A 10,050-nucleotide genomic window follows, 5' to 3' on the forward strand; every position below is an offset into this window, starting at 1 on the left:
GAACACCAGTCTGACAGAGACTACAGACCAGAACACCAGTCTGACAGAGACTACAGACCAGAACACCAGTCTGACAGAGACTACAGACCAGGACACCAGTCTGACAGAGACTACAGACCAGAACACCAGTCTGACAGACAGACTACAGACCAGAACACCAGTCTGACAGAGACTACAGACCATAACACCAGTCTGACAGAGACTACAGACCAGAACACCAGTCTGACAGACAGACTACAGACCAGAACACCAGTCTGACAGAGACTACAGACCAGAACACCAGTCTGACAGAGACTACAGACCAGAACACCAGTCTGACAGAGACTACAGACCAGAACACCAGTCTGACAGACAGACTACAGACCAGAACACCAGTCTGACAGAGACTACAGACCAGAACACCAGTCTGACAGAGACTACAGACCAGAACACCAGTCTGACAGACAGACTACAGACCAGAACACCAGTCTGACAGAGACTACAGACCAGAACACCAGTCTGACAGAGACTTCAGACCAGAACACCAGTCTGACAGAGACTACAGACCAGAACACCAGTCTGACAGAGACTACAGACCAGAACACCAGTCTGACAGAGACTTCAGACCAGAACACCAGTCTGACAGAGACTACAGACCAGAACACCAGTCTGACAGAGACTACAGACCAGAACACCAGTCTGACAGACAGACTACAGACCAGAACACCAGTCTGACAGACAGACTACAGACCAGAACACCAGTCTGACAGACAGACTACAGACCAGAACACCAGTCTGACAGACAGACTACAGACCAGAACACCAGTCTGACAGACACACTACAGACCAGGACACCAGTCTAATAGACAGACAGACAAACATACAGACAGACAGACAGACAGACAGACAGACAGACAGATAGACATACATACATACATACATACATACATACAAACAAACATAAATACATACATACATGCATGCATGCAGACAGACTGACAGACAGCCTTCTGGAGCAGCTTAACCACCTACTGAGAATCCCAACATAGTGAGACCAAACAGATCAGCTTGCTCCGACACGCCAGTCAACTAAACTGTGGCCTTGTTTCTGTTTGTCCCTGCCCACCACACTGCTTGTGTTAGTCTAAATGTCTCTATGTGTGTTTCTGTGTGTGCGGCGTGCATTTCTCTGTTCCTCAAGCGATAGCCAAAGGTTCAAACTACGTCAGCTTTGAGTAGAAGCAACGAACACGTCAAATGACCTGTGCTGAGCCCCCCTGTATCGTGATGCCAAGGCTGACCTGTGCCGACCTGTAGCTGAAGCTTGGTGATCTTTTACTGTTACCATAAACTGCTGTTAAAAGTTCTCTGTGAAAGATGGAAATATTCTTGGAAACATCTCGTGCTTTTCCAACATAAATAAAGTGTGCAGCTGTCCAAAACCACGCAGAGTGGACAGAGGAAGAGAAGCCCGCCGAGAGAGGGAGTTTGTTGTTTGAATAAGTGAAATCCAAGCCTTCTATGGCTAAATAAATCTGTTTTATTCCTTTAAGTGCTTCGAGGCTGCCCCTCTCTGGCTCACTCGGAACCAACTCTCTCCTCTCCTCCCCGGGCTCTTCTCCCTCGCATGAGAACCCCTGTTGGGCTGTCTTCTGGGGTGGCTGGCTCCGGCTGCTGGTAGCTCCAGGAGGTTTAGCAGGAGAAAGAAAAACATCCATGGAGAGGCTGGCTGCCCCGGAGCACATGACACCGCTCCGCAATCCATGTCACGAGTGTGAGTATGCGTGTTAGATGGCTCAACGACACATTTCATGAATCAGGCCTGGTCGGTGTTCATCTGCAGGATAGACCTACTGGCACACACACTTCAGATAGACACACAGGTTGACTCGTAAGCACTGCAGCCTGTGCATGCAGTGATATGTCACCATAGGGCTGACTTGGTAACTACTTGTTACGTTGGAGGCCTGCTGGTGCCAGATATTCAGCCTGCTCTTTCTCCTGGTGTGTGTGTGTTTGTGTGGGTGGGTGTGTGTGTGTGGGTGTGCTTCCTCGACCACAAACGCCACTTCTGGATCGCATGCACAGCCTTACCATCCAGAGGCACAGCTCTGCCAAACAGCTGTCTACCCAACACGCACAAGCTCTGGAAAAACTGAGAGCTTTCGATATGGCATGAAAACCTCCGCGAAGAGCAACCAGACGCACACATGCACACATTTGGAAGAGAAGTCAGCGAGGGAAAAGCTGTGAAAGTGTTGATTCCATCATGTTCCTCGGGTTTTCAGCATCCATCTGACTGCCAGCTCACCCACAGGCCCCTGCCAAGCTAGCCAGGAAATGGAGGGGCCAGCTAGGTTGTTAGGACCATAGATATATATAAACACTAGATGTCTCGTCCGCGTTGCCGGACAACGGAGTCGAACGTCCGCACATGGCGGCCATCTTGCTACAGTCAACTCGTTCACCCATAACATTGTGTTGATGCTACATGTACTTTTTAAATGACCATAACTTGCTAAATTTTGCAGTGGCATAACGACATCTCTGACGTTGATAACAAACCAAACCGTTTCAAAATCGGTTGACAATTGAGCAAGTTATGGTCATTTAAAAAGTACACGTAGATTCAACATAATGTTATGGGTGAGCGAGTTGACTGTAGCAAGATGGCCGCCACGTGCCGACGTTCTAGACTCCGCCGTAAGGCATCTAGTGTTTATATATATCTATGGTTAGGACACGAGGATACTAGGAAACATGGCAGTTCCCTGAGGATCCGCTCAAGCAAGTCCAGCCACCCGTCCAGACCCCCCTCCTCTGGCCCTGCAGAGTCGCAGACCAACAGCCTGACAGAGGATAACAAACAAAGGGCATCGGAGGGAGGAAATGGAGATGTTTTAGCACAGTACTGCTGGGTGTCTTCATCACGTTGAGGGCTATTTCTAGGTCTGACAGATGCACCTGAGCACGAAGGTAATATAGCTGAGGAGATGTATGTGTATAGCTGTTCATACAGTCGTCAGCTATTCCTCAGCCGGCTGTTTAAATACTTCCTAAATGTGTTTTGTCCTGGCAAACCCACTGGTAGACTTACACACATACTCACACACACGCACGCATGCATGCACACACACGCACACTCACACACCGACACACACACACACACACCCATGCACACAGTCTTATGCACACACACATATGCATTTCACACACACACACATTCACACACATGGAGCAGAAAGGGTTGTGTTGGTGGCTATTTTCTCAGTGGTGTGAAGGAGAGTTGGCTGTGTACGGAGCAGTAGAGGAGAAACCCAGAGAGCTGAGAAAATAGTTTTTCAGCTGTGGGAACATAGAGGCTCTTCCATACATGGCTGCTCTCCTCTCCTTCACTCCCAACTCCTCTGCTGTCCTCCTGCCTCTCCTTTCGCTTGCCTGTCTTCTCCTCTCTTCTCCTCTTCTCCTTTCCTCTCTCCTATCTCCTCTTCTCCATTCCTCTCTTCACGTCTCCTATCGCCTCACCTCTCCTTTCCCCTCTCCTCTCTTCCCTCCACCCTCTTCCCCTCTCCTTTCCCCTCTCCTCTCTTCCCCTCTCTTCCCCTCTCCTCTCTTCCCCTCCTCTCTCTTCCCCTCTCTTCCCCTCTCCTCTCTTCCCCTCCTCTCTCTTCCCCTCTCTTCCCCTCTCCTCTCCCCTCTTTTCCTCCCCTCTCTTCCCCTCTCTCCTCTCCTCCCCTCTCCTCTCCACCACTCCTTGACTCTCTCATATCTTCTCCTCTCCTCCTCTGCTCTCTTCCCCTCTCCTCTCCACCTCTCCTTTCCTCTCTTCTATCCTCTCCTCTCCTTCCCTCTGATTTCCTCTCCTCGTCCTGCCCCCAGACTAGGACCACACTTTAGTCTCTCTGAGGGACTTGTGGTCTTGGTGGGGGCTGATTTATTTGGGGGTGGATAAAAGGAAAGACAGTTCCTAAACCAACAGAGCTTATTTATTGTCATTCATTTCAAATTCATCTTACAGTAAAGTAAAGTCAGGGCCGAAGTCCAGAAAACAATCAGTGAGTCATGTTACTGAGAGCCAGACTGTCTTCCTCATCTGCTCCTGGGTTTCCTGGAGTACAGTCCCCTTCTATGTACGAGGTATAGAGATGTGATACGGCCCTATGTGCGAGCCTCTATAAGAATTATGTGGCATAATTCAGTTCTGTATAGATGAGATTCTATAATCTATGGACGTGATCAGACACAGTCAACCTTTGCATTCTAGACGTCAATTAGAAAGCAGACAAGCTCTGCTCACAGAGCAGAACTCAATTCATCACCGACGTGTGTGTGTGTGTGTGTACGTTTATGTGTGGGCGCATGTGTGTGTGTGTGTGTGTGTGTGTGAGGGGGGGGGGCAGGGCATCCCTCCAGGGTACATCTCCTCCTATTTTAAACACTACCACCTCATTGCTGAGTGCTAATTAGCCCTGATGAGCTCCGGGCAACCTGAGCTGCTGGCCGCAGGCTCCATCCCCCCACACCCTCTCCACCCCCCTCACCCTCACCCCCACCCTCCGACCCCCCCTGGACACACTGGGCTCATCTCCCTGATGGCCGCCCTGCAATCTGAACCAGCACAGCCTCCCTCCCTGACACCAGAAACTCCACACACACGCACACACACACACACACACACACACACACACACACAGGGGGTTAACACGAAGTGGACACGAGTGGAAATGTAGATCAAATGTAGATGAAGACGAGACATGGATGGATCGGCAGAGAGAGAGAGAGAGAGAGAGAGAGAGAGAGAGAGAGAGAGAGAGAGAGAGAGAGAGAGAGAGAGAGAGAGAGAGAGAGAGAGAGAGAGAGAGACAGACAGGGAGAGAGGGAGAGAGGGAGAGAGAGAGAAAGACACACAAAGAGAGAGAGCTAGAGGGAGGAGAGAGAGAGATAGAGGGTGAGAGAGATAGAGATAGAGGGTGAGAGAGATAGAGAGAGAGGCAGATAGAGAGAGAGAGAGAGGCAGAGAGAGAGAGAGAGAGATAGAGGGAGGGAGAGAGAGGCAGAGAGAGACTGCTTGTACTCTATCTCCATCTAGTGGTGAGCAGGGTGTCCCACTGCCAGTGGTGATCCTGGATCACCACAGATCCCTCTACTCACTGTCCAAATCCCCTGAATCCCATGGCTTTAGATGAACATGCAAACTTAGTACTGCACTATTGTCTCACAGGCCAGCACACGCACATACATGCACATACAAATCCTGTGAAAGCAATGGCCGCTGTGCCAATCTACAATCCCTTGATGTAATGTTGTTTCTAACCAGGGAAGACGTCAAGGCTGTGAGCTGGTTAGACGGCCACAGGGCCCTAGCCGAAAGGCTGTTCATCTGCTGCGTGCTGTGAGCAGGCAGGTGGGGTGAGTGAGAGAGTGCAGGTCTCATCTTTCAGTCTGGGTTTCCTCGAGACTTCGGGGAACTGGAGAGTGTGTGTCTATGTGTGTGGGTGTACGTGTGTGTGTACGTGTGTGTGTGAGGGTGGCAGTCCGACAGTTAAGCCGAGACACGGAGGAGAGCGCATCTATGCTCGCAGAGGGGAACTGCTCCAGCCTTTTATTACAGCCTGACCCGTTACTGACAAGTCAACAAACCAGCCTCGACACCACCAGACCCGGTTCCTTCTCCAAACCTATCGGCATCCACCAGGACCCAGCCTTCTCCCGGACCCGGACCAGGACCAGGACCCAGCCCCAGCCCCTCTCCGCCCAGACGCCCCACACCAGACCCATGAGATGCAGTCTCTGGCCCAGGAGATCCAGAGCTTCTCCAAGGCCAAGCTGAGGAAGCAATGCACCCGCGTGACCTCGCTGAGCGGCCGCAGGATCATCGAGACATGGAAGGGCTCCACAGTCCACGTGGTGGAGGACGTGGCCCAGCCGGAGACCCCCTGCGGATACGTACCGGACCACAGCTGGGACCTGCAGGTGGGGTTGGTCAAACCATGCCTGCTTCTGGGTGAGTGCTGAAGATACAACTTACTGAACGCTGCCGTAGGGAAAATATTTTTTGGCTGTGGGATACGTAAAGCACACTAGAAGGGTTGTGAACGAACATGGGTGAGTGTAGAAGGTAGAAAACCTTCCGACCCAGAAAACACCAATGTGGTTACAGTTAGAAAAGACTAATCAATGTGTTTGGAATAGGAGTGACAAGTTGGTGTAGCTTTGCAGCAACTCCCTCTCACACAGACAAGGATGAGTTCCAACTTACAGATCCTATTTGATATAATATCAGATGAGAATTGATGACATGTAACTGCTCAGACATGTTGAGCTGTAACAGACTGCGATCAGTTGTCTGATCCCCTGTCTTCCTTCTCCCATCCACTCATCTCCTAACCTGCCCCTCCTCCTCTCTTCCTTTCATGCGACACTATAGGTTCACAAGATGCTGCTAATGATTTCAGCACTTTGAGGAAACACAAGGTATGGCTCGGTCCAGAGCGACAATCTCCCCGTCCCGCTATCCTCCTGTCTTGTCCGAGGATCTCTGTGCCGCTGGGTTGTGTTGGGTTGTGGTGTGTGACAACTGCTCCCCCTGCGCCCCCACCCTTCACCCCCCCCCCCGTTCCCCCCCACCCCGCCCCAGGTGTCCCACATCCTGAACGTGGCGTACGGCGTGGAGAACGCCTTCCCCGACCTCTTCATCTACAAGAGCGTGAGGATCCTGGACCAGCCGGACACAGACATCACCTCTTACCTCCAGGAGTGCTCACAGTTCATAGACCAGGCCCACTCAGAGGTACAGCGCTCCTCGTGTCGGGCTGCTTTGGGCCCTGCGTTGCACTCCTCCGCTGTCCTCCTCTCTCTGGCCAGCGTAAATAATAGATTGGGAGTTTTCACCTTGCATTATTAAAAGCCCTTGTAGAAAGATCATATCACTACGGGCCTTTGTGTGTCATACAACCTTTTACCAACTTGCCCTGCTGCCCGGCCCAACCTGACACTGGGCCCGTCTAGCGCCAGCTGGGTTTATGATTACAGGCGGTGATGAGGCGGCGTTTCCATGGAGGTTGCTAAGTGGAAGGGAGTAATGGCTAGCTGCTCTGTCACCTGTGATGCACCAGTAACTCCAGCTCTCCTCATCAAACCTTGTTGCTTTTAGCTAAGTGGGAAATCCGTCTCTAATTTGACAACCTGTCATTTTGCCCCTGTGGTTGATTAGTTAGTCTGCTGCTAATGAGCAGGGTTACTAAGAGAAGAGGGTAATGTGGCCATGTAACCAATCCCGCTTGGGCTCAGGCCATATTTCTGACACGTGTCGGGCTGTGAGGAGTTTAACCAAAGTCTAAACTACACTTCCCATTATGCTGCTGGTCAATCGATTGGCTGTCTGAACTGTAAACTACCAAGTCTAAACTACATTTCCCATAATGCTTCTGGTCAATCCTTGGCTGTCTGAGCTGTAAACTACCAAGTCTAAACTACATTTCCCATAATGCTTCTGGTCAATTCATTGGCGGTCTGAACTGTAAACTACCAAATATAAACTACATTTCCCATAATACTTCTGGACTGGTGACTGTTGTCTAAACTACTGTCAAGCTATACTTTCCATACATCTAAACTACACTTCCCATAATGCTGCTTTACTGGTCTTCCCATTGCAGTGGGAGCAGTGATAGGTTACAGGACAGTAGAGAACAGCAACGATTGTAAAGAACAATCCCTAATGTAAAGATTGTTCCAGAGCCCACCCCTGAACTACAGTAACCCTATCCAGTCTACACCCTTCTTCCAGAACTATGCTAACATTGTCCAGCCCTGTCCTTATGCTAGTCCTAACCCTGTCCTATTCACCCCACAACATTGTCTAGGACTGTCCTTATGCTAATCCTAACCCTGTCCTATTCACCCCACAGAAAGGCGTGGTTCTGGTCCACTGTAACGCTGGAATCTCGCGGGCGGCCTCCATCGTTATTGGCTACCTGATGTTGAAGGAGGGTCAGCCATTCGACCAGGCCTTCTCTGCAGTGAAGTCTGCGCGCCCCACCACCTGCCCCAACCCCAGCTTCCTGGAGCAGCTTCGGGGCTTCAGCCCCGCAGGGGTCAAGGGTCAGGTCAACGGCACCAACCACGCCTGAGGAGGGAGAACTTGTGTGGTGCCAGATTCAGATACAACAGCCAAAACTGAGCTGTCCCCTTCAAAAAATGCAATGCTTGTTTTGAAACGGCAAAATCCCAGATATTAAGTTTTAATGGTTTGATAGTTTGAATCGATAAAACACCTTATTCTGGAACTGGGAGACATTCTAAAGGTTCACGATTCTAAAACTGCTATCAGTCTTAGCTGTTGTATCTCAATATGGCCAAAAGGATCACGAGCAGAAAGGTCTTAGAGACCAGAGAGACGTCAGAGAGACCAGTCGGGATCCATTCTTTGTGGAACAGGAGGGGAATGTTATGATACTGTATAATAGAGGATCACACTGTCCAAGAAAAAAAACCTGTCCATACAACACCAATACAGATAATATATATATCAATTTCAATAACAATCTACAAACCTAACTACTCATCTAGCTATCCAGCCTCTCTAAGCTGTTCCCTAACCAGTTGATGCATTTGAGTGTGTGATGTTTTGAGTAGAAGAGAATATGGTGATCCACTTCTTTTATTAGGACAACCTCCTCATATTCTACTGTAATTCATGAGAGAGTTCCTCATAACCCAACAGATCATACAAATGTTACAGGTATCCTTCAAGATTTTGTAGTATACGTTAATAGGAGGTAGTCATTTTTGATGTTATCTTTAGATATAGTTTTTTTTTGTATTGCAAGCCTCTGTCCTGTTCTACTAGATTTATTACAGTCTAGAGTTTAACTACTAGTGTTTTATTGTAATTGATGTCATGAAATAAATTGTTTAATAATGTGCTTTGTTTTAAACAAAAATGACAAATTGAAACGCGTATCTGGCTCTTACTATCTTCAATTAGAGTTTAACTAATATAACTGTCGGTCAGTTCGAAGCGAAGTCATTTTTGATGTTATCTTTAGATATAGTTTTTTTTGTATTGCAAGCCTCTGTCCTGTTCTACTAGATTTATTACCGTCTAGAGTTTAACTACTAGTGTTTTATTGTAATTGATGTCATGAAATAAATTGTTTAATAATGTGCTTTGTTTTAAACAAAAATGACAAATTGAAACGCGTATCTGGCTCTTACTATCTTCAATTAGAGTTTAACTAATATAACTGTCGGTCAGTTCGAAGCTGTTCATAGCCCGGCTAATATTATGTCAAAAAGATATTTCAGGGTTCAGAAAGGAAAAAATAAAATAAACAACGTTAACATGTTATGAACATTTCTTCATATAATAATATTAATCTCACTATAAAATGTAACGCTTTGTGTTGCCTAATATTAGTAGCCTAATGGAGGTGACAAGTGGTTCCTGACGGATAGAGGCGATCTACTCATCCGCAGGAGAATAGAGTGCTATATTCCCCGGGCTATCTGGACTCCCACACAGTCCAGCAGTTTGGCGTGTGTGACTGCTGCAGCAGGACTATAGCAGACACAGACTAATTCCATACTCCTCGTGTGCATTTTACACCAAGCAGGTGAACCGATGGCCTCTTCAACAACGTGATGATCGTTCGTGTGCTGCCACACCGCTCGAGCTGACCGACAGACCTCGTGGATTTTGACAGTCCACATGGGCACTCTCTCCTCCACGCTGACGAGACGGAAAACTGCCATTGTCACAGTTAAGGACAGGGATCCGGTGCTCACAGCGACCGAGGACGGGGTTGACGGTCCAAATACGGTCTTTAAAAGAGAAGTTTACAAGGTCACGGGAGGAGTTCAAAAGGTGTCAGTCATCAGCGAGGAAGGCAAGTGCTGAAACTTTAGTTGCCCTGGCAGCGCGGCTCTGTATGGTTCAAAGCAGATGAATAGGGATTCAAGTTACCCTGTATCAGTGAAGAATCTTTTTTTAATGTAGGTTGTATCATGTATATTCTGGGTACAGGTATTGGGTACACAGTACCGCTGCATACGTATCTGCCAGGGAAA

The 10,050-nt window shown here is 48.6% G+C and overlaps 1 protein-coding gene across 1 annotated transcript; it reads left to right on the top strand.

Annotated features, from left to right (window-relative positions):
- Positions 1-4,961: 4,961 nt before the first annotated feature.
- dusp19a (dual specificity phosphatase 19a) lies at positions 4,962-8,964 on the top strand. Its single transcript, XM_062456169.1, has 4 exons — positions 4,962-5,983; positions 6,407-6,453; positions 6,617-6,769; positions 7,890-8,964. Exons 1-4 carry the CDS (start codon positions 5,761-5,763, stop codon positions 8,109-8,111), a joined length of 645 nt encoding a protein of 214 aa, XP_062312153.1. The 5' UTR covers positions 4,962-5,760; the 3' UTR covers positions 8,112-8,964.
- Positions 8,965-10,050: the final 1,086 nt, after the last annotated feature.

This window comes from Osmerus eperlanus, chromosome 3 (genome assembly GCF_963692335.1).
Source record: "Osmerus eperlanus chromosome 3, fOsmEpe2.1, whole genome shotgun sequence".
In the NCBI taxonomy this organism is placed as follows: domain Eukaryota; kingdom Metazoa; phylum Chordata; class Actinopteri; order Osmeriformes; family Osmeridae; genus Osmerus; species Osmerus eperlanus.